At 42.6% G+C, this 23,442-nt stretch overlaps 3 protein-coding genes and 1 long non-coding RNA gene across 8 annotated transcripts; 2 read left to right on the forward strand and 2 right to left on the reverse strand.

Moving 5' to 3' along the window:
- Nucleotides 1-24: 24 nt before the first annotated feature.
- LOC143375425 (uncharacterized) lies at nucleotides 25-1,208 on the forward strand. The gene is made up of 2 exons (XR_013086895.1): nucleotides 25-164; nucleotides 254-1,208. It is a non-coding gene; the product is annotated as an uncharacterized LOC143375425 (long non-coding RNA).
- Hmt-1 (ABC transporter ATP-binding protein/permease Hmt-1) lies at nucleotides 441-5,390 on the reverse strand. 3 transcript variants are annotated; one of them, XM_076824461.1, is made up of 11 exons: nucleotides 5,227-5,390; nucleotides 3,963-4,507; nucleotides 3,682-3,881; nucleotides 3,443-3,605; nucleotides 3,113-3,324; nucleotides 2,887-3,033; nucleotides 2,584-2,807; nucleotides 2,205-2,485; nucleotides 2,025-2,125; nucleotides 1,448-1,949; nucleotides 441-1,322 (listed from the first exon to the last, which is right to left on the reverse strand). In XM_076824461.1, the coding sequence occupies exons 2-11, from the start codon at nucleotides 4,269-4,271 to the stop codon at nucleotides 921-923; spliced, it is 2,541 nt and encodes an 846-aa protein (XP_076680576.1). In that variant the 5' UTR covers nucleotides 4,272-4,507; nucleotides 5,227-5,390; the 3' UTR covers nucleotides 441-920. The 3 variants fall into 3 exon arrangements, with proteins under 3 accessions (XP_076680576.1, XP_076680577.1, XP_076680578.1); XM_076824462.1 differs by having other exon boundaries at nucleotides 5,068-5,390; XM_076824463.1 differs by having other exon boundaries at nucleotides 5,332-5,354.
- A 162-nt stretch (nucleotides 5,391-5,552) lies between these two features.
- On the forward strand, nucleotides 5,553-8,107 carry LOC143375415 (testis-expressed protein 10 homolog). 3 transcript variants are annotated; one of them, XM_076824472.1, is made up of 6 exons: nucleotides 5,553-5,715; nucleotides 5,771-5,999; nucleotides 6,065-7,244; nucleotides 7,321-7,558; nucleotides 7,687-7,841; nucleotides 7,915-8,107. In XM_076824472.1, exons 2-6 carry the CDS (start codon nucleotides 5,799-5,801, stop codon nucleotides 8,016-8,018), a joined length of 1,878 nt encoding a protein of 625 aa, XP_076680587.1. In that variant the 5' UTR covers nucleotides 5,553-5,715; nucleotides 5,771-5,798; the 3' UTR covers nucleotides 8,019-8,107. The 3 variants fall into 3 exon arrangements, with proteins under 3 accessions (XP_076680587.1, XP_076680588.1, XP_076680589.1); XM_076824473.1 differs by having other exon boundaries at nucleotides 5,553-5,688; XM_076824474.1 differs by having other exon boundaries at nucleotides 5,577-5,598.
- LOC143375405 (polyamine-transporting ATPase 13A3) lies at nucleotides 7,836-23,433 on the reverse strand. The gene is made up of 18 exons (XM_076824449.1): nucleotides 22,762-23,433; nucleotides 16,972-17,088; nucleotides 14,871-14,938; nucleotides 14,625-14,792; nucleotides 13,418-13,488; nucleotides 13,061-13,327; nucleotides 12,525-12,729; nucleotides 12,178-12,376; nucleotides 11,988-12,099; nucleotides 11,725-11,914; nucleotides 11,354-11,554; nucleotides 11,073-11,258; nucleotides 10,610-10,984; nucleotides 10,386-10,527; nucleotides 10,154-10,302; nucleotides 9,849-10,077; nucleotides 9,681-9,762; nucleotides 7,836-9,459 (listed from the first exon to the last, which is right to left on the reverse strand). The coding sequence occupies exons 2-18, from the start codon at nucleotides 16,985-16,987 to the stop codon at nucleotides 8,415-8,417; spliced, it is 3,705 nt and encodes a 1,234-aa protein (XP_076680564.1). The 5' UTR covers nucleotides 16,988-17,088; nucleotides 22,762-23,433; the 3' UTR covers nucleotides 7,836-8,414.
- Between the last annotated feature and the right edge of the window lie 9 nt (nucleotides 23,434-23,442).

Here is a 23,442-nt window from a genome sequence, read left to right on the forward strand (position 1 = left end):
AGAGAAAGGCATCGGCTACGAGTAATTTAGTATCAGATTGCTTAAAATTATCTTCTTATGGCATATGGATTGTAAAATCGTCATACTTCAATGTTAGCAAGGCATTGCGACTGAACAACTGTACCTCATGATTTCCCAGTATGGGCAAGGAAGAGGCTTTCAAAGTAATTCGCTCTGTTTCAAATGTATTTTAATAACTGAACACTGAATTTCAATAATAGTGTAATTGTTACCCGAGAATTTACGTTAATAGATAATTTACACCCTCGTGTGGATATTTATTGCGAGCTATTATTTCTGGGGCGCGAGAGAGGAAACCGTAACAGCCCCTATCGATGAATCGGGGTGGGTGCCTGATGGGGCATTCGCAACGAGAATTGTTGAAGGTGGGGAAGCAGCGCAAGCAGCAGCACCTCAGGCAGCCGAATGAAACTGTAGGACATTGTTAATATATTTTAATTAAATATCTTATAATGCAATAAATCGTACCACACAATTCTAAGAGACTCTGCACGGAATCTTTATTTCGATCTAGGTACGTAGTTTGTAGAAGACTAAAATTCACGCGGACATTGGCACGTGACTCGTTCTGCCTTTTAAATATTGAAATATCTTTATTCTTAAAAGCGTTCGTGTAAAAACGTTCACTAGACCATCTTACCTCAACTGCTTTGTATTCTATCACATTTTAATCCCTTCGCACACGTTGAACAAAGAATCCATACGAAGGTCTAGTAAAAAGCTATACCTACTTTACGTAAACAAAATAATATCGTCTCGTCCTAAAGACGCATAATTCTTAGTATTTCTTTGAAATGAGTTACTCGTGAGAGTAATTCAGCACGAGTGAACTTCAGTCGCTTTCTAAAGACAGGTACACATTCCTTTTATTATGATCATTGAACTCAACAAATGTAGTTTTATTTCTTAAATGTATCTAGGTTCTCCCCATCAGCTTCGGGAACATCGTTCTGTATATTGGTAGTTTCTTTATCATTCTGTAGCTGTGCTTGCCACATCGAATGATACATTCCCTCGTAAGAAATAAGCTCTTCGTGCCTGCCTCTCTCCACAATCTCCCCGTCTTTCAACACAAGAATCTCGTCAGCATGTATTATCGTGGATAATCTGTGGGCGATGATAATAGTCGTTCGATTAGCACAAACTCTGCTCAGCGCTGCTTGAATGTTACGTTCTGTCTGGGTGTCGAGTGCGCTTGTTGCTTCGTCCAGAAGCGCAATAGCTGGCTCCTTTAGTATCGTGCGTGCGATAGCCACGCGTTGCTTCTCTCCGCCACTTAAACGAAGTCCTCTTTCGCCAACCTACGTTATTACAATGAAACGCGTAAGTTTCCCGATACGATGAAATATTTCAATGAAAGCTTTGATAAGAGAAGTATGCTACTGCGGAATAATAAATTTAATCCAGCTGGACAATTTGCGCGAACCTGGGTCTCGTATCCACTTGGAAATGAAAGGATCCTTTCATGAATGTCTGCATTCTTCGCCGCTGTTATCACTTCTGCGTCTTCAGCTTCGATGCGACCGTACTGGATATTGTATTTTATGGTGTTGTTGAACAGCACCGTGTCTTGTGGTACAACACCTATTGCCCGTCTCAAATAATCCTGCTTAACCGTTTTAATATTCTGCCCATCGATTAAAATGGCACCTTGTTCTACGTCGTAAAACCTGAATAGCAACCGTACGATAGTGGACTTCCCAGCACCGGATGGCCCAACCAGAGCGACAGTCTTTCCTGCTGGAACAATGAAGCTAATATTTTTTAGTATAAGCTTCTCGGGGGTGTAGCTAAATGCCACGTTCGTGAATTCCACTTGACCACGTTCCACTATCAGTGGCCCAGCGCCTGGAGCATCGATTACTTCTTGCTCTTCTCGAAGGAGGTCGAACATATTTTCCATATCGACAAAATTCTTCTGTATAGCACTGTAAACAGAAAGCGTAATTATATTCCAATGAATAAGACGCTCCGCTACGTATAGCACTGGCAAAATCATTTACCGGTAGTACGTTCCGAACCAATTTAACGGTACGTAAAGTTGAATGATGTAACTTGCGAATAAAACATAATCGCCAACGGTTAAACCTTGTTTGCTTACAACCTGTAACCCATACATTTATCGCTGTACATATTCGTCGAACTTTGAATTTAGAAGGAGTAGCAATATTCTGTATACTGACCATGTGCAAGCAGAGTAAAGACCCAGCTAACAAACCACTGCAGACAATTATGTTTTGCAAGGTGTTTAAAATATTTAACGTAATCATTGACTTCCATTCCTGCACTTGGAAATCTATTATCGCTTTTCTATAATTATCTACTTCGTATGCTTCTGCTCCGTAGTATTTAACTGTTTCGAAATTAAGTAAACTGTCGACGCTTCGTGCTTTCTGGGCATTGTCCGCTAAGTTCATACGCCTCTGGAACTTGGTGCGCCATTCGGTAACCAGAATAGTGGCAGCTGGCGTGAACAAATATTCATGAGTTTTATTTAAAAAAATGTGAAAACGCTGTAATGCTGATCGTAGAAAAAACATCAGGGATGTACAACGTATTTACCTATGTAAGAACTCATGGTCAAGAATACAATTAAACCGAACCACTTGTTAAAGGCAGTAACGAAAAATCCGATGGCCACGATAATATCGACGATCGTTGGTACGATAGAAAAGAGAATGTAATTAAGAAGATTGTTTATAGAATCTGTGCCGCGATCCATAACTTTCAATACTTCGCCAGTTTTCCTCCCAAGATGCCAGCGTAAACTTAGACTATGTAAATGCCTGGGGGAAAAAAATGCATTGCAAAAAGTAAATCTAACTGTGAAATCAGCGTTTTGAAAAGCAAAGCGTTAAAATTTACCTGAACAGCTCCACTTCTATCTCTCGTGTTGTATACTGTTGTATACGTATCCATAAGAACGATCTCAGATTATTCAGTACTCCCATTCCACCCGTACCTCCACCTTGCAAGAATTTGAATGCCACATATATTAATATGAGATCCCACCTACCATGGAAAACAAACGTTTCGTGAATCACAATGTTTAATATTCTTATTCGAATGTCTTTCCGCGAATTCTACATACCTAAATACCACAGGAGCTATGGAAACGCTGTCCACGATCATTTTGTTGTAAATTGGAACGTAAAGGTTTATCACACGCCCTAATATAAGTAGTACAAAACAAAATATAACTCTCAGCTGAAGCAGGACGCTCTTCTCCGGCCATAAAAATGGTGCCAGGGTTGAAACTTTATACCACGCGTTTTTCCATGTAGAACTGTTGTCCTCCGTTCTCTAAAAATGTTTGTATTATCAACAGACGTATCGTGCGCAAGTGAGTTTCATCTTATACCCCTTAGACATTTACTTGTACTACACCCGCAAAATACAAAATTACATTCCAACGACTTACACCTTGGTAATATCTTGACCGTGTAGCCAGACCATCGTTAAGAGTACGATATTCAGGATCCGTGCTCCAAGTTATCCCCGGAGCTTTGAGTCCTAGCGCGAAGATGATAAGAGTGCTGACATAACGCAAGACGAACAGTGCCATCTCAATTTGGTCCGTCGTTCTGTAAATAGCGCACGCATACGCTTACAAAATAGCCTCACTAGCGAGCGGGTACACCTTCCCTGTATCGAACTCACGTATTCAAATGGAACCACCATTCGAGCCTCCCAATATTAACGAAAACAAGATTCTCAGCAACGAATGCTAAAGTCCAAAAGCCCAGCAAGACGAGCCCATGTCCCTGCGGTGGCACAGTCGGTAACAATTTGTGCCTCTCCACTTTTAATATGTGCACAGAGTATGGATAAATAATTACAGTCAATACCGTTGTAAGAATCTAGAAACATGAACGTAATATACACTGAAATTATTAATCAGGAAATTATTGTGTACGTACACCGATGCTTAATATTCTTACCATATAACCATAGACTTTCTCATCACCCAAAACAGTTCCCTGTAGAATTATTCTCACTATACTGAGCACGGGAATAAAATATAAGAAGAACTTCTGCGCAACGTACAATTTACTTTTTGGCAATAAAGCCGAGTTAGTCTCCGTGCCGTATTCCCGGTACATCCATAACTGGACTGTACCAAAAATCAGTAGATACAGCGAAATGAGGGCGGTGCTGACTGTGTCCATGAAACATTTCGACATGCCATGGTTCACCCAAATCTCGTTGAAAGTTATATTCGGAGGACAATAACTCATTGTTACGTTCATCTTGAATATTTTAAAGCTTCGACTTTTATATCGTTAAGCAGTCATTTAAGAAGACCATTAAGCGGTATCTCCTCTATCCTTACTTCCACATAAGCCTCTATTATTAATTTACTACTTATTTAACTCGCCCTCTTCTTCCTTCACTTGCATCATTTACAATTGTTCTCGGCTTTCCTCAGGCTCTGCACATTCTCTACATTAATTTTCTTATTTCGATTAATTCACAATTTGGATATCTGAAAAAATCGTGTGAATCATATTAGCGAGATGCATATGTATGTCCTTCGAGTTTATAATAGATTCGTAACAGTCATAAGCTTATCTTTCAACGTATATATGTTATCGCAACTAATACCATTATATAAGCTCCATTGCATTTTTCATTTAAAAAAACACCTAAGTACTATATATCTATGTTGTACTAATAGGAAAAAGTATACAGAGGAGGATCGATTTATAATTTCAAACATCTTAATTTTGGATGCCAGTGTTTCGTCAATGAATATAAGCGATTCCTTCTTTAAGTGTAATTAGATTCTATTTTATTCTATAAAGGAAAACTGTATGAGAATTCAAAGATTACGAGTGAGAAGCCATACGAACTGGCACTGGCACAGATAAAATTATTGCGAAACAATACGCCGGGGTATTAAGTTATTTTACCATCAAGATACAACATGTCAAGGAGAAATTGAAGTAGAGCAAATAATAATTAAAAATTTCACTAAGAGAAAGCGGATGTTTTTGTTGCCACTTATTTGCGATATGAATTGCTTGAAGGAACTGGCTCGTTCACCTTTCTTTCGATAAATCTGCGTTGTCATGCCAAATGTACCTAATTCGATTAGCGATTTGTAATACTGAACAAGCATACCTAAATGTTTTTCGAAACACTAGGCTAACCTATTTAGTGCCGCTGTACATTACAATGGCGATACCGAAAGATGATACGCACTTTTGTTTCAAGGTGAAAATGTACTCCACAGTCGAAGAAACCTTTCCATAGATGCTCGCGAGACAATTATTTTCAAATATACGAAATTTACATGTTACTACGTACGTCACAATAGAATGGTGCAAAGTTTTGACATGTCACTGGCGATCGCATGTGATAACAGAGTTCGGACGGATTCGGCTGCACTGGTGGAAGGGGAAACATCTACAGAAGCGGTGGTACTGTGTGCGTGACTGACGCAGGCGCAGTTCATGCACACATTATCACCGCTCCTGTAGGTGTTTCCCCCTCCATCTGTGCAGCCGAATCCCTCCGAACTCTGCATACACATGACATCTGACGGCCTGTGCCTCGTGGGTGCATAACCTCACCGTAAATAACAGGCTTTTCAAAACGCGATGTCTACTCCATTATCATAACATAAATCCTACATGCTTTCATTGAACTATCGTATATCGCGAGGTGAACTCTCCGCGCATTTCCCCATTCGTAAGTAACACGAACACTGATTTAAATTCTGAGTTAATCCAATCAAACGTTTCAGGTGGAGTTTAGTTGGAAAGTAATCAACCATGGGTAAAGGTAATAGACATATGAAGAATGTGAAGGCTGAGAAAGCTAAAGTGAAATTGAAAGCGAAGAAAGCGAAGCCTTTACCTAAGGGACTGAACGTCACGAATCCAACGTTCAAAGTTAAAAAGATCGTGATACGCGAACAGTTGAAACACAGAGATGAGACAGAAATTCTTAGTAAAAGGAAGCTCAATGTCAAGGTAATATTACGAGTTTGTAGTTCGTTATCGCCGTTAAGAGCTACGTACATAATGTGGTCTTTCAGGATTTACTGTCACGCCTTCAACATCATAACTCAACTGCTCGGCAGGACGCTATAAGGGAATTGAAAGAAATTTTGTCGCAGCACTCTTTGGACTTATTGAGCTCGCAGTTCGGATCTCTGTTGCAAGGTGTTTGCGCGCTGTGTCTTGATAAAGAGAGGGACATAAGGCACGACTGTTTCAAAGTCTTGAGTTTAATTCTTGGCCCAGTTTCTAATGATCAGCTAGATCCTTACTGCGATGTTTTGATTTCGTACTTAAGGTGCGCCATGACGCACATAGATCCTCGTATTAAAGAAGATGCTTTACTGTTTCTGGACGTACTTGTATTAAACTGCAGCAATATTTTAGCGAGGAACAGTTATAGAGTACTGCCAAATTTTCTAGACATGATATCTAGACTGCACACGGAAATGAAGCCTGGAAGGCAATTAGTAACAAGTTTAAACACCAAGAACACTAACGTTAAGTGGAGAATAAAAGTTTTGGAGAGACTGGCCACTATGTTCAGCTCCATCGTTAACTTCTACAAGTCACAGCAAACTGTTGGTTCTAACATGACTGCGCAAGTCGTACACGTAGATAAAAGTACCAGATATATTCCCATTTATATAAACACACATTTCCAGAACTGTGAAATTGATTTCGAACGAGGGGGAAGCTTGAACGGAAGCGCTGGCGAACAGACTTTAGACGCGGAGGAACTTATGAGATACGTTGAATTATTAATGCCGCTTATATTCGACAGCTGGATGGAAGTGTGCCCAGACGAGAAAAATGTTGACAATTCAGCGCTTCTGATCTCCGGCGAAGCATTAGAGTTACTGATAAGTGCTGTGGACATCATACAATTAATAATCGATTGTATAGATATATTACACGCTCAATGCGACGTAAACATGAAACACTGGTTTAAAAGCAACTTTCAAACCGTTTACATAAAGAATTTACTCTCAAAGTTCCCTTATGACAAGTTAGGCACACCTGGTAGTTTCGTTTCCTCGATAAGAAATAGGAAGCGACAAGAAGATTTTTCGATCGACGATTCGCAGGACGTCTGCCTGGGACCTAATCTAGGGCTTTGTCAAATTTACGTGTGGTTTACATCGACGCATAGCGATGACAAAGTTGTGCCAAAATTGAATAAAAATTATTGCACATCCGTAACAAAGTATTTAAACGGTACTGGGATATTTCTATTATTTGAAGCTAATAATGGTTCTTCTTTTATACTTGTCTTTCCTTTTTCTTTCCACAGAGAAACTTGAGAACTGGTCAACTGTAAATAACACTACATTACCACAGTTAATCAAGGTTCTGAGGACATTATTCTTGAAGGCGAGTAAAACTTGGTACAAAAATCATTGCGAGCTCGGTGAAACGTTGCAGTCGGTTGTGAACGCGTGTTGCAATCAATCGAGAAATGCAATGCAGTTGCAATTATTCTCTGTTATTAGTGATATCGTGTTAGATCATACTTTAGAGGAATTGCACAGGTAATCGGCTCATGTATCTTTAATTTTGATCTATTGTAATTAAATTCAATAGTATCCTTCGTTGGAAGAATAGTTTGAAATTTTAATCACAAGCGACCTATAATTCTGAGATTTACGATTCATTGCAGGGAATGCGCGTTTAAGGAATTCATTTCAACTCTGCCGTATCTCCTTCTAAAGTCGAAGATACACGAGAATACGATACAGATAATAAACAAAGTTGTGCTCCGTTACAGAGGCTGGATTCAGAAAGAGCTCGTAGCAAATCACAGTGAAATTATAGGTAAATATATTAGAAAATAGCTTTATTCCTAGATATTTGTGTATAAACAGCGTGTCTGTTATTTATATTACAGAGAATGCTAGAAAAGTCGAAATTGTCGGATCCGAAAACGAGAAACAATCTCGCCTCATGATATGTAACTTGTTTTACTTCTTAGACGCGCAAGTTTTCTATTAAGTAAGAAACATATACTTTTCTAATAAATATACACTTTCTCATTTCAAACACGCGAAAAAAATAGTTGCTCATCCCCTTAATAAATTAATGATTCTTGCACTAAGAAAATTCTCAACAACTTTCTAATAGAATGCAATCGTCAAAATCGTTAAATACAATTCGACTGCGATTAGAAGCATACGATATGTTATTGTACGCGTACAATAATTACAAAGTTTGCCCTGTAGCTCTTTTGTACCATGTTGCAGTAGAATTCTTAATAGTTTTGGTAGTAGTCCATAATACTTATATACAAATACTGGTATAAAAGTTGCTCCCTTCTCCGTCGACCGTAGACATTTCTATCGAAGTTAAAAAGTTTTCAACCCCCGACGAACTATTTTCAAGGCACGCCCCCTAAAATCTAGTTATCATATTTGTGTTCCGCGTCAATTCGTCGTCTACAAACGTGTAATTATCGAACGCGTACAACCCGTTATTGTCCTTGTCCACTTCCATTGCCCGGTGGAGCTTCTTATTTCCTACGTTCTCCTCAGCTTCGTTTACCGGATACGTTACATTAATGATATTCTCCGCGCTCGGCGTTAATGGTAAAACGGGTAACTCTTTATCAAGCCGCGGCCAATTCACATTATTCTTCAATTCGTGCTCCACTCTTAGATATTCTTTTTTAGACTTCTCGGGCCTGTAAATCTTCGACTTCAACGTCTTCTCGAACAGGTACTCTATCGCGAGCATCTCGACGACCATACAGACTACAAAGTTCGCTAAAGCAAGCGCCAATATAATTATCCTCCAATCGTAAGCTGGGGGCACAAGTAATTCGAGTAGATTTACTATCCAATCGGCAGGATACACTGTAATATATACACAAACGATAGTTAGTAGGATTATTGAAAATATGAACGCGACGTTCGTGTAAATAGCTTTCCTATACGGCTTCCCGCGCGAGAATATTACAGCCATGGTTATGTACTGGAACATGGAGACACAGTACACGGAGTAATTCTCGTAACTCTTGTAGCCATTGTCGTCCGTAGAAACGAACGGAGTGAACCACGGGAAAGCGCGCACCGCGTGATAAGCTATAGCTTGGAAAATGGTCATGATCAACATGTGCACCAATAAGGAGAAGATCGTTGTGAAGCTCAGCAGACTAGTCATCGGGGGCTTTTTCACCAGTCTTTTCTCGTACGCTCTAGTCTTCCCGAAGAACGAGGCGAAATTCACTACCAGGAAAATATCGATGAAGAGAAACTCTAGATCTGTTAAATTCGAATCGATCGAATAGAGGATAATAACAGACAGGAACTCTGTAAGAGAGTAAGTAACCATGAACTTGAAGATCCCAAACGATGTCACCAAGGCAGCGCGACCCTCCCTTATCACCTTTGGCACGCAAGTGATGTCTGGCACCTTGGACGTGAAAGGGCTCGCGACGCTAAAACAAAGGGGTTTAATCAAACATTAATATCGAAGCATATAATGCTCGAGAATTAAAGCTGGCTCGAGGTATTAAAAAGGAAAGAGAGGTGTCTAGAGCCCAGCTTGCTATGACTCACGTTTTACAACTACATTTGTCACATAGTATTATAGCTTGAATTGTTCGGAACGGTGACGTAAGGATTATATAATTCTTTTGTGGGGATTTTGAAATATTACCTCGATTCTGCCTCGGATAAGGATATGCCAGCGTGCGCGGCCCTCAAAGCACCACAATCGTTAGCACCATCTCCGCACATAGCTAGAACGTTTTACGAGGTACTTTGAAACAACCATTGTGCAGTATAATGCAATAAAGTACAATCAACGATAGAAGTGGATGCATACCCACATAATAACCGAGTTGCATCAGCTCCAGCACTAATTGTTGCTTCTGGTCGCTCGTCATTCTGGCAAAAATTGCACCACGTACGCAGATCTTCGGCACAATGTCCGGGTAGTGCTCGCGAAGTAATTGCCACGACTGACCCGTTAACGCGAACCGATAATTACTATTGCCTATATTGCGCTCTATGTCCTGTAACCCTGGTATCTTGAGGTGTATATCATTAAGACTCTGTGAAAGAAAAAATAGGTACAATGTAGGTGGGTATATAATTCGACAGATCATAGGCGCAATTAAATGGAATTACCACTTTAGAAGACAATTCTTGAGCGTTGAAATAGATCTCTGGTTGTACTTTGTTCTCCTTCATAATTACAGTAACGTCTATCACAGTCTCTTGCGGTGACAATATGCCACACTCTTTCGCTACGCTCACTGCAGTTTGAATATTATCCCCTGGAACAGTTTACTTTAATATCATGCACGTGAAAGACGAATAATTCGTCTTGCTTTCTACCAGACGACGTACTAGATCTCACCTGTGATCATTACCACGTGTATAGTGGCTGTCCTCAGTTCCTTGATTACCGGTATCGTGGGTGCTTTCACTCTGTTCTCCATGACGACTAAACCTAAGAATTCTAGATTCTGTTCGACTGCGTCCCGAGGCAGCTTCGTTATCTGCCCGGAAAGAATTCAGAGATTAAGAAAGTAGCGCGTAGAATAATACGGCGACTTTGTTCCTGAAATTGCGTTTCATCACCTTATTGCTAGATTCAGACAATACTGTTCGGCCCATGGCTATAACGCGATAGCCCTGCTCCGTGTAGCCTTTCAAGCAGAACATGATGTCCTTCGGAATGGTCTCGGGCCTGCTCAGGCTCAGTATCATTTCCGGCGATCCTTTCGTGTACGCTCTGAATGTTTCCGATCCATGGGCGCGTACTATCACAGACATTCGTTGCAGAGAGCTTGAGAACTGATATTGCTGCACTATCCCGATCTCCGATATTTCGTTCATGTTCTGCGTGAAACTGTTCCCCTTCGGCGGCTTCACAATGGTCGGCGCTACGGGATCAAACTTGTTCGACTGCACGGTGTCGGATTCGTCCAGTATCCATCCCGTGCTCTCGAACATCTACAGGGCGACAAGCGAGTCGATGATTTCGATTGCTCAATCCCAGTCTGGGGTATAAGTTTCCATAACTGGTTGTAACGGGGAGTACCTTAACATCTAGAGGATCACCACAGAGTTCGCCGTCGATCAGTGTCAAACTGTGACAGACCAGCATCCCCTCGAAAAGAGGGTGATCGTTTAATTTAGGAATGGTCCTTTCCGATTCGCCGAGCGCGCCGTTTGTACAAGGCACGATGCCCCACATGTCCAACCCGTCCTCTGTCAAAGTACCCGTCTGTGGAAGAGAACAAGACACTTACATTTCAAACTGAACAGAATTGAAGCATCTATTTTCCTTTTAATGTTACGAACGTACCGCACGGCGCTTACCTTATCGAAGCACACGCAGTTTATACTACCAGACACGTTAATAACCCTATTGTTAATGCAGTAAATCTGCGCTCTCTTGAGCCGCGACTGGGCGTACAGCTTCCCTACCGTCATCGCCGCTGGCAATGCCGGAGGGATCACTATCGTTATTATGTCTAGCGCTTTTATTGCTATATCGCCAGCGGTGATCCCTCTGGAAGCCTGCGGAAAGAAAGTCGAGTTAAGCATGGACCGAGGGTAACTTACAGGGCTATCCACTTAAGGGGGGACTTTACCTATTAGCTTATTCTATAGGCTAAAAACAGCAAAATTGGATTTTATCTGAGTTAAGTGGATGAGCCTGTATAGAGAGGAAGAAGCTTAATATAAACCTTGGTCACTATAGTGTATATAAAGCCACAGGTTGCAATGAGCGCGAGTATCCCGATGAATTTATAAGAATCCTGATCGAACTTGAAGTCAGTGGGTGGTGGGTACAGAATGGCAGCGACTAAGCCACCCTTGCTAGTGTGGAAGCCCGTTCGAATGACTCTTGCCAAAACTGGACCATCGTCGTAACACCTACACAGAATACAGTTAATCGTTTATCAAGATTTACCATCTGCAACGATTATATCGAAGGTGGATGCTGCACCTGGTCTGAATAATGGTGGTGCCGCTGTATATCGTGTGGTGGGAGCATTCTTTAGGATCGTACAGAACGTGGCGCGACGGCAGTGAGGTTTTCGTTACTGGCACCGACTCCCCTGGAATATCATCGAACAAAGTGAACGTCGATTGCAAGCGGCTGTAGAGCATTTAGTTTTAATCAATTATAATCTCACCTGTCAGCATAGACTCGTTTAGTATGCACTGCCCCGTTAAGAGGACTGCATCGCATATGACAGTTGCTTGGTGCTTAGGCAACTCTATGATATCGCCGGGCACCAAGTCGCTGCTCGGTATGCTCTCTGACACCGTGGGGCTCCTGTGCACGAGAACTGTTTCCGTGGAGCTGACTGTCCCGCGAAGGTTGATTTGATTCTAGAAAAAGAGAAGCTTCCGTTAGTCTGTTTTGTTTAATGAATACTTTGGGTTACACGAGTCGCCACTTAGAGTACTATGGCGTTATCTCGACGCGAGGGAAAGCAGGCTAAAGGTGTTGGGAAGCGAGGAATCTGGTTCTTGGTACCTTGCGAGTTTGTATTATCGAGCTTATGATCCCGAACAGTGACATGCAGATGATTGCTGCTGTGTAGTACAAGTAGCCCTCCGCGAACCACACGCACAGGGTGAACACTTGGAAGATGTAGAATGGGTTTAGAGCTTCCAACAGCAGCAGCACCCATACACTTTGCACGGGAACGAGGATATCGTTGCTCCCGTACACGATGCGCCTGTAAGAAGGAAAGACTTTAGTTTTATATTTCTACTACTTTCTGCTTCTCTCAGCAATTCAGACGGAGCTGATTTCCTAATTATTCTGAACCAGTAGCGGAACCACTCAGGATTTAATCTTTTAATGCAAATTCAATAAAATTCATTAGGTGATTACAAAGATTTACTTAAAAAATAGAATCCAGTTTTCTTTTCTTTCTACAAAGCCCTTTCTTTGAGGGGTGCCAGGGTTCTTCGCCCTCCCTCTGGGTGCGCCACTGTTCTGAGCAGCGTATTTGTTAAGAAGTAGAACTTTTGGACGTCGATTCGACGAATTGTATGAAACGATACCTTAGGCATTGCTCCTCTTTGGAGAGTCCCTGGTTGCTGTTAAGATGAAGGTCAGAGCACAACGTGTACTTGTCCAAGCCCACCAATCTGGAGAACGCGTTCTGCGTGATGTCCCAGACGTAGCATTGCTTCTTGCACTGGAACGCTTTGTACTCGAGCACCTCGCACTGCGTGCCATTCTCTAAATTGATCCTCAGCTTCTTGCATCGAATCTTCTCGGCGAGCTGCTCGTCGCTCGTGTCCAAGTTTCTTAATAAATCGTGCGCGCTGTCGAATGGAAGGGTAGAAAAGAAAGAATAAAAGCAACGATCGATTCCAGAGGATCGAGTTTAGAAGAGATTGGGGAGCAGCACTGACCTTAGATTCTTTGCGGAAATGGTCTTCACCTCCTTCACGAAGTAGGACTTGTATTTGCCCTGGTAATTGTCCTGCGTTCATAATTATCAATTAAAGTGACTCAATCTAATCAGAGATTTCACTATTCCGCGATATTTAAAGATTTAATCGTCGCTGATTCACGTACGGTTTAAGAAAAAGTCGCCCGAGGTAACGTGCGTCTATGATTCTATCAATTTTTTTCATTATTTATTTGTCCCTGCAATTTTCTGCACACGTACGCCCGTCCATTAGCGTATTAATATAGAATGATGTGTGCATAATTCTTCCTCTAACTAGTCATCCTTCTAAAGGGATGGAAAAGGTGTGTCATTGTTTACTACTGCTTGACTACTTGTTGACTATTTAATCACTCGTAGACTACTACTTTACATCCACTTATTAATTACCATTCGGTTATTAGTTGGACGCTAGTTTGCTACCATTCGAATACAAGCCAACTCCTACTCTCTTGCTCGAAAGACTGCTTAAGGATGTATCGGACGTACAATATTCGACAAAAGTATATGAAATTTGAAATACTTGAATACCTACGTCTTACGCATAGTAAATCTAGATGTAAGAAACTACAACGACAGTTGGACTCTTATTTTTACTCCTAGAAAGGTATTCTTCACTTTACAAATGCATTTTCAAACATTATTTGCTAAACTATTCGAAATGCCCGGAATTCATAATTTTCGCAAGTTATAATTTATTTCTTTAAAACGGTGTAGTGAAAATAATTGAAACCCGGCAGATATATTCATCTATCCATATACTACATGTAAAAAAAATTTGAAAACATTCATACCATTTCTTCAATATTTTTTCAGCTGTTTTATCTGTGAAGATCGTCTCTCCATAAGAGTACGTGTAAAGTCAGTGAAAATTAAAATCGTTATAACTCAGCAACCGTTTAGTGGATCCGTTTAAAATTTTTGCAGCACATCAGGAGGATTAAAAAGAACAATCTCACAAATTTTCATCAACTTGGTACCACTTTGAAGATAGGTTCGATACATCCTTAAGGAAACTGTGAACTAAAAATTGCAGGGAGTCGTAGTATCGTATTACGTCGCTTGCAAATTTCTTCAACAATGGACACTCCGCTTTTCTTACACTCAGACTTAGCCCCCTTCTTCATTATCCGCCCCAAAGTACACGTGAATGCATAAGGAATTCTTACAGTTATGAGCAATTTCGTCGCACGGTTCAAAGGGCACTTCTTGTGAGTCGCATAGAGATGTAGCTGTGGGTACCAGTGGAAGAAGAGCCTGACCCAACCGATGGTCAACGCGTAGGAAATATAAGTGAGGACGCCCTTCAACTTGCTCCTCTCGAACCCATAAACGCGCTGAAAGATAACGTTAAGTTCACCGCGATGAGCACCTTCCACGCCAACTCCTTTTTCCCTCTGTTTAAGGACACTCACCATATCCTCATCCTGGCCGGTGTGAATCTTCTGCCACTGGACTTCCGACGTTTGGTCATTCTTTACCCCTGCACAAAGAAGATACAGAAAATCAAGGCCGGTTCCTCTTTTCAATCAAAGCTTCGATTAAACTCGCCGCACCTTGATCCATCGATCGATTCGTCAACCTTTTTTATCGCGTGTATCAAAGACAGACGGTGCCAAGCACGCGGGGGCTTATTATATCAGGCCCGTTTTCGATATCGTTCCATGTTTTGTCAATAATCGATCTAATCGGACCGGAGCGCTTCCGGGCACCGGGCGAAATATTCATACATTCATTTCCAAATCGCCCGTGACACATTCGCGGATTTCTCCGCCGTTATCGCGCGGATGAATCAAATCGCTGCCGGCTCTTACGCAGTGGATATATCTCGAGGCGAAGAAATGCGATAATGCCGCGGCAAACACGAAATCACGTTAAATCGCGATAATAGCACGTTCGTTATCGGGTCATCAGACGCGAGATTGCATCTCGGCCGATGAAAATATAACTGTTTGCGCGCACGTTCGGTGGAAGTTCAACGCGGGAACGATAACCGCGGAACGCGCAGATCTCTTATCACGGCGCAAACAGGTGTCCCTTTTTTTTCAGTTGCTCTTGTTTCCACTTATATGCGAGCTACGACTATTCTCATTGCTAAACAGGCCTCTACAATGCACGAACGAGGCATGTGAATCGACTACAAGGTGTATCGCTCGGCGATGATTCTCTCCTGCGTAGATCTGCGAGGTTTGAAGCAAGACTGGTACAGCTTGATCTCTTCACAATCAAAGGCGTTACAGTTTCATATCTGCAGAATTAAAGGTGTAATAAATCGCTGTACCTATCTTTGAATTCTTGTGATTTAGGAATTACGTGGCACGGTATGGTAGCGGCCGTTTCTTTTTCTAGGTGTACGAACATAGATCGCATCGAAAGATCACCTTGCGCCACAAAAAATTGATTATAACTGTGGGTGTATAAAAGCACGCGGTTTTTTAAGAATAATAATAATTTAGACTAGTTAAATACACGGTTCAGATGGAGTGTGCCTTTTCATCCATTGTGAAGGACAATCTTTCGACTGTCATTGTTAATCGCGACCTATTAGGCGTGCACTGCATTAATTGGCAGAACGACCTTGCGCGGTCTTAATCGATACAGATCGTTTCCGTTCTCCCGTGAAGCCACCTTGCCACGCGAAACGGAGTGGATCTGGTTCTAGCTTGAAACTGACAAGATCTTCGAAACCGTTCCACCTACAAAGAAGCAAAGATTCTTGGTTCCGCTTCAATGAATCCAGTTCCATTATCTCTGACTATTACATCCTGATTTCGTTCCATTTCATTACGGAAACCTGAATTGTCGAGGCTTAACACTTCGAATGGCGCCGAGCTTTGGAACTTTAAGTAGGGGAATTGTATCCAAAGCGTGGAAAACGAGCTCCTGGTTTCATTTGGGTTCAGTGCTTTCCAGATGATATCGATGTGAAATACTTAGTAGAACTAAAACTCCTAAGCTTTAAAATACTTCTGTGCCACCCGAAGGCGCGGTTTTGGGTATAGGCTAATTGTAAGTAGGCTGCAGCCTAGGGTGGTAAATTTTTGGGAGCGTTAAATTTTGGGGACCATCAAATTTTGGAAAAAGAAAAATTTGGGGGAGGGACATATTGTGGGGGAGCCAAAAAATTTAGGGTCGCGACAAATTTGGGAGAGCTGTAAATTTTGGGAAGCGACGAGCTAAAGAAATTAGGAAAGGTTTAAACACAGAAGCTTGAGACAACTTTAAAAACGCTTCACTTCTTTTTCATATAGCGAATTAGCCTTAACTCGTATATGACTTCCCATACAGAGTTAATTTCAAAATTGTCTCGACTCTTTTAATTAAATTAAAATATTTGATGATATTTCACCCAAAGAACGGCAAACGCTTGTTAGCCTAGGGGCGCCAAGTTTTCAAATCCGCCCCCGGCCACCTTAAGCGTTCCCTATTCTTTCCTTAATTAACACTAGAGTTTGCAAGCTTGCAGATTCATGCAGGCCACCTTGTACCTATCTCCCACAAACACCGAAGACTCACCATTGGATGTTGTCATAACTTCAATCTTTGGCTGGCAAGGTCCCACCGAGTCCCACGGGCAGCTCCCTCAAACCTGGGTCGCCGTCAAATGTGAATTTCCGCTTGCACGACCCGGTGCTGTAATCAGATGCAGCATTTCTCATTGGAAAATCGTGTCGGAACGTCGGAGCGCCCGACCTTGGTCCACCTTTCGTCACTAGGAAGACGAATTAGGCAAGCCGAACAATTGCGGGGGCTCGCGTTTTAAGCGCGGACTCGAATGAGGAACAGGTGAATCGGATTTCTCGCGGCGGGATTAAACGGGCGCAGGGAAGCGGAATACTAATGGGGCTGTTCCGCGAAAGGAGATACGAAGAGGGCAGGCGTAAAGCGAACAATGAGCGCGATTACGGTGACCGTGCACTTGAGTTACACAGTCGGCACAATAAATTATGTTGGCGAGTCAAGTGGCGAAATTGCGGCCACGTGGACTGCCCGATCCACGCGATTCTAGTCGAGCTTTCGATCGGCGATGGTGAATGGCAAACGGGATGAGACAATTACCCGGCGATAATTAAAACCCGCGCCTTGCCAATTTATACGGTATGTACCAAAAGTTACAGGACTCTGAGTTTAATTCATTGCGGCTGAAGAAAACGCCGAACACTTGCAGCGTCTGCGAAATAGCCATTCTCAGCTTTCCCTTTTACCGCCTTTCAAAGTTTCAATCCACCGCAATAAATTATCAAACCCAGAGAACTTTTGATGTACATGCACGAAGCTTTTCCGCGTAGAAGCCCACGGAACCAATTATATTTCTCGTCCGATCGTGAACCTCCTCCCGACACTCAAGAATGTAGATTGCAACGGAACGATTGACGCATTGTTCCGAGAAAAAGCGCTGGTAAAATGTTGGTTACTGGCTTATCGCCTCCCTGCTCGATAATTGAAACTTTTTGTTACCAGTTAGCGGAGCAGCGAGCCAGCTCCGCCGAGTTCGACAGATATCTCCGCGAATCCTATCTGGGGTCGTTCCGTAAATCTCCGCTCGCTCCGGCGCCGCGGACTTTTACGGCTCGTCCGTGTCGCTTTTACGAGGTGGTCGGTCCCGGCGAAAACTCATAGGTGGGCACTGACGGGGCCGAGGAGCGCGTGCAGTTAAGTTATGCAAGGGCAGAGCAATTGCAGAGCCGGGGCATGCGTTCGGATCGGCGCGCTTCGTGGCCATCAGCGATTCGTACGCGTGTGCTTGAAATTAAGCGGAGTAAGCGCGGTAACAGTATCTCGGATTAGTTCACCGCCGTGTCTCGCGAATCTTTCAAAATCCATTGATGCACGCTGGCAGCGTATCTTCCGCGTGCCACGCGAGGACGCTCGGTTCTCTCGAATAGGTAGCTACGTCTTGCGACGAGATTCCCTTGAATTGCCTGCTATTTTCTGACGAGATTAGCACGCTGATTCCCCGCAGTTATTATCTGTCTGTACAATTCTGCATGGGTTTCGTTCTGTCGCGGGTGCTAGGACGCTTCCAGCGAAATTGCTTTCTCGACCCTTGGGGAACCGAGCGCAGTGTCCGTTTCAGAATGGTTCTGGTGTTATTATACGATGCTAAGGATAGGTAACGGATGAAATTCACCCACTGTTGCGAGGGTTAATATCAATGATATTGCATTTGAAAGGGTAAGGGGAAAACAGGGAATGTCGCGAAACAGCTTTATCGAGAGAATTAAGGGATTGCGCCTACCTGTAACGTCTGAAACACACAGGTAGGTAGTTTCGAGATTTTTTTTTTAAACTTGAAGACTTTTTTAAATAAACGGTTGTATATTCGAAAGTATATATTTTAAAGTACTTGTATTTTTTTTGCAATGGGATATCTAAATAAATAATTTCTAAATAAATAAATAAGATCGCTGATATTTCGTTTATTTACTTATACTTTCCATCGCAAAAATTACTATAAGTAGTTTAACAAGTGCACTTTAAAGTACATAAAGGTCTGATGAAAAAGGTCTTCAAGTTCTTCCCCCAAAAATTCCCGAATCTACGTGTTTTTTCAAACCTCACAGGTAGGTAGAACCCCTTAAGTTTTAATGCTTTAGTCCAGACGCAAGGCTCCATGAATTTAATTTTCTTCTTAAATAGTTTCTTGTTTTACCTTGACGACTGACGCATCGCCATCGTCCTCTTTCGAATAAAAAAAGGATCCTCAAAATCGGTCCATATGCTGAGGAGTTGTGCGGTGACAAATATATAAAAAAAATACATGCGGGTCGAATCTATAACCTCCTCCTTTTTAAAGTCGGTTAATAATTCGCAAAGTCACGAAAAATGGACATTCCTCTTTTTTTCCCCTTGCCCTTCATTTATAAGGGTTTATTGAGTCTGTAACGCTACTGGCTTCTTCTGAAATTATTTTCGAAGGCCAAACGCTATAATTGAATAGGAATCGATGAATTATTGTGGAGATAACATTGTTCCAGCAATGATTGTACGTATTGTGTATGCTGCTTTTCTTCAGACGTTAAATATCGAACCCTGCAGAAAAATTATCGCAGATGAATAACCCAGCTGACATGATCTGATTGCGAAAGTGTATATAAGAAATAATACAATACCTGGAAGAGCAAAAATATGAAAGATAGTATAGAAGAGTTTGCAGTGATTGGCGATAATCTTAATTGTCCTGATACAACATTCGATGAATAACGTCAAGCGCGCCACTTGTGTTACTGGAACAATTACAAGTATAACGTCACTTATCGTTTCGTCGACATCCATTCCCTAATTGCGCGTTTATTTGCGCATTTTCGTAAAAGCACTACGAGCCTCTTATTTTCTGCAAATTATTCCATTTTAATACTTGAGCGGATGATTCCGCGTTTTCCAACCATTTTTGAGTTGCGACCCCCTTTTATAATATTCAAATAACCCGCGCGAGGTAAATTTAATAAGGTAAAGGAAGCACATGAAAAATAGTTACGTATTTCAGAATATAAACAAAGCTTAATAATATTTTTAAAAAAACCGTGACGACCCTCCAGAAATCCCTTTGAGATCCACTTCTCGACTTTTTATTTCATGAAAATGATCAGTTTGGTGTCCAAGAAGCTCGTAGTTAAATATCTCTTTGGATTCATAGAAAGGCATTGCCGCAGCAGGAAAGACACAGGAAAACTTTTACTTTTAATGTCAGCGTATGATGCAACGTATGCAGAGTTGGTCAAGACGTAATCTAATTACAGATTACGATTAAAATGTAATTGTGTAATTGTTTGCACATTGTTTTCTGTAATCGTTAATTTAGGTAGTCGACCATAATTCAACGATTATAGGAAATAATGTGTAATCAATGACACGATTACATTTTGCCCGACTCTGAACGTACGAGGCGTTCACCCCCGCCAAGAAAGAAACACTTGACGCAGATAACGTTTCACGCAAATCTCAAAGCGCAGCGGACCTTCTGTTCCAATATTTCCTCGTCGTTTCCCACGGCTAACTAGCGAAGTACCACCTTAGAACCCGGTCGACCTCGCGGCAAATATCTTCGCCTAGCCGTAGATCGTGTATTACTAGACGCACAGACATGTAGATCAATCGACAACGAGGTGAGCAAGTCGGTAATTTATGCGAAAAGCATCTCCTCCCGTGGAAACGAAAGTACATTCTACCCCCATAAAATGTATCGAACTAACGACCGTCGGGTTTTCAACGAGCGGCTCCAAGGCCCTCTCGGGCGGCAAGCTCGCCGACCCAAACGGAGCCGCGCTCGGCCAAGTATCGTCGTCTATCAGAGATCAAATTTATGATAGCGCGGTGAAGGTGCATCGTGGATTTCGTTTTTTCCTTTACTCCGCCGATATCGCTACCAGCGTGAACCGGTTCACGCGGCGATATAAAATGAAGTTGGAAATGCGCCTGGACATTAAACGGCAATAAGCGGCCACTTGCCGGGCAACAATCGGGGCAATTGTCTGGCGATAATTCCCCCCTAGAACTCCACCGTCGGGCGAAAGAATAATCGACGACGAGCATCTTCCAGTTGGGTGAGATCTGAAACGATAAAAAGCAGGGGAAAAACTAGCTCGTGTTTATTTGCTGGCGCAACATACCGTTGATTCATTTCTTACATAACGAACGAAATGGCCGGGAGTCGCAAAAGTGATCTAAATAATCATCTACGAGGAAGGAACAACTGGCGGTGATTCATGTGCGACGGGCGTAAGAAGGGAGCTGAATTCGTCGATTGCGAGCGTTCTGTTGAAACATAAGGATTTGTGAAATAATACACCATACTTTCATAAAGATTTCACTCCCTCCGAATGGGGAGGGGAGGGTTCACCACCGCGTTTCACATCGCAGCCAGTGGCGATTGGTTGGAGAAACAGAAACATTGGGTTTTTAAGTTTCGCGCACTGCAACTCTGGAAAAGAAAAGCCTTGTGTTACCATTTTATTTCAGAGGGAGAGGGGGTCTCGAAATTGGATAACAATTGATAATCGAGTTTCCCTCGACTTTAGACGAGTTCCTCGATAAAAAGAGTACCCGAAAGAAGCGAAAAGGTGACCGGGTCAAAAAAGACCCGGGGCCCGCGCGAGGGGTAAGAAAGAAGGATTGGGTAAAGAATGGCCCGCGGCACGTAATAGGGTGAAGTGCGAATATCTTTTCAGGTTCTGCCGCCCGGCGCATGAAAAGAAGGTATCGATTTTACGTAATGCCCATGCTGTTGTGAAACGCGTGTCGCGAAACCTTGTTTAGATCGGATCCTGGCCTGTGCGGCGGTCGTTAGAAATGCAAGTCGCGCTTCTACGCTTTTAGGTAAAGGCCGTTGCATAACGCAGCGCCTGAGACTTTGGGTCCGCTCGGTAACTCATTATTTCGTAAAGATCAGTGACCTGTTAAATAAAAGAAAGAAAGAAAAAAGAATCAACGACAGCAGCAGTGGGGCGGTTCGGCAAGAAGGGGGGGGGAGGGGGGAGGGGCACGGAAATCTTGACGGGGTGTGGCCTTCCACAGAGTCAAAAACGACATTTTCCAACCGAACCCAAGATAAACTACTTTCACTGACTTTTCCTTCCCCTTTTTTACGGGCGATTAGGACCATTCAGCGAAGAGATTATTGCGCCACTCTGTCGTGTCGAATGGCAGCGGGGAGGAGGGGGATCAGGTTTATGGAAAATTCTGGTGAGCGAATTGAATTTCGGTCAACTCGGTGAATTGGCGACGACGTTTATATAAATGTCGATTTTTATCTAAATAGCTAGATATACCTACCTTATATTGCGCAGAAATATTCTTATTATGTTTACGCTTCATTTCAATATGTGAATATTTAACAAGAATATTGGTAATAATATTTATTCACAGAGATGACCCACTTTGTGCAGGGAAATTAATAAATGTAAATAGGAGGAAAAAGGAAAGAGGACTCGAGAAAAATTGCACGATAAGAAGCCATATATCACTATTAAACACTGTCGAAAGCTGCTAATAAGAATCGCTCGCGGTAGAAGCATATTTGAATTTGGGTCATTTCGCGCGAAAAGCGCTACCGTTAATGCAACAAAAACTCCCGATACAAAAATCAACTTCCAACTACCATACCTTTTACATTCAACAAGTAATATACATATATATCCAGCAGAAGCATAAATAATGTAGTACTTAGTTACTACGAAACACGACGAAGGTCGCTCGGAATTACGGGGATGGCATATAATTACCAAATGCGACGATTACGTCAACCGATCGACAGGACCGACTACCAGAAATACTTAAGAAATTATAAACCAAAATAGCACCACTCACTCGAACTTTCTGCAGCCCTTTCCTTGGCCCTGTTCCTCGTCTCTCACGGGAACGTAGTCCAACGTATCCGTACAGGACCGCGCATTCCCAGCGAAGCTTCTTTCCTGCAATTTTCGACGCTTACTGTTCCTTCGCTGGCGGCAGGAAGACTCACAGGGATCGTCTCGGTGCACCGTAGAACGATTGCTCGCCTCGATCCCGCGTTCGATTATCGCGAGGGATCTCGATTGGCAGGGGAACGCTCGAAAATTACCGACCCAAGGTAACGGAAACGGACACCGTTCGAGCGTGTCAATTGAGACGAGCGAATAAAAGAAAGAGGCGGAAAAAGAAGGCTCGAAAGATTCGGGCTAATGCGACAGAAAGTAACTGCCCGATTACGTCGGGGCGGAGGCGTCGCAAAATCGAAAGTCTACTTCCGCGAGGATAGACCGAGAATGTTAAACGGCGCTTGTGCCTCCCCGTAAATATATATCCGCGAGGTTCCCGTCACTGGTCACCAACCGAGCCCAATCTCATTTCCCAGACCGCACCATCACCTGTTTCGCGCCGCGCACCGGTCTGCACTGTGCCATCCTGTATCGTTCCTGGACTCTGTTGCACGAATTTACCCCCACCCTCTGCCCGTCTATCGGCAATCGCTCGCTTTTCCAGCGGTGCCGCCGTTACCGATAGACCGCC

This window comes from Andrena cerasifolii, chromosome 12 (assembly GCF_050908995.1).
Source record: "Andrena cerasifolii isolate SP2316 chromosome 12, iyAndCera1_principal, whole genome shotgun sequence".
NCBI lineage: Eukaryota > Metazoa > Arthropoda > Insecta > Hymenoptera > Andrenidae > Andrena > Andrena cerasifolii.

Excerpts from the sequence above, each read along its gene's own strand:
- Hmt-1 (XM_076824461.1), bottom strand. The coding sequence starts at position 4,271 with ATGAACGTAACAATGAGTTATTGTCCTCCGAATATAACTTTCAACGAG. Across the intron at positions 3,882-3,962 it reads AGAAAGTCTATGGTTATATG|ATTCTTACAACGGTATTGAC; the intron begins GTAAGAATATTA and ends TCATGTTTCTAG. Across the intron at positions 2,486-2,583 it reads GACCATGAGTTCTTACATAG|CTGCCACTATTCTGGTTACC; the intron begins GTAAATACGTTG and ends TGTTCACGCCAG.
- LOC143375415 (XM_076824472.1), top strand. The coding sequence starts at position 5,799 with ATGGGTAAAGGTAATAGACATATGAAGAATGTGAAGGCTGAGAAAGCT. Across the intron at positions 7,559-7,686 it reads ACTTTAGAGGAATTGCACAG|GGAATGCGCGTTTAAGGAAT; the intron begins GTAATCGGCTCA and ends GATTCATTGCAG. Across the intron at positions 7,842-7,914 it reads AAATCACAGTGAAATTATAG|AGAATGCTAGAAAAGTCGAA; the intron begins GTAAATATATTA and ends TTTATATTACAG.
- LOC143375405 (XM_076824449.1), bottom strand. Across the intron at positions 13,489-14,624 it reads CGACGAAATTGCTCATAACT|GACAATTACCAGGGCAAATA; the intron begins GTAAGAATTCCT and ends TTATGAACGCAG. Across the intron at positions 12,377-12,524 it reads CGATAATACAAACTCGCAAG|AATCAAATCAACCTTCGCGG; the intron begins GTACCAAGAACC and ends CTCTTTTTCTAG.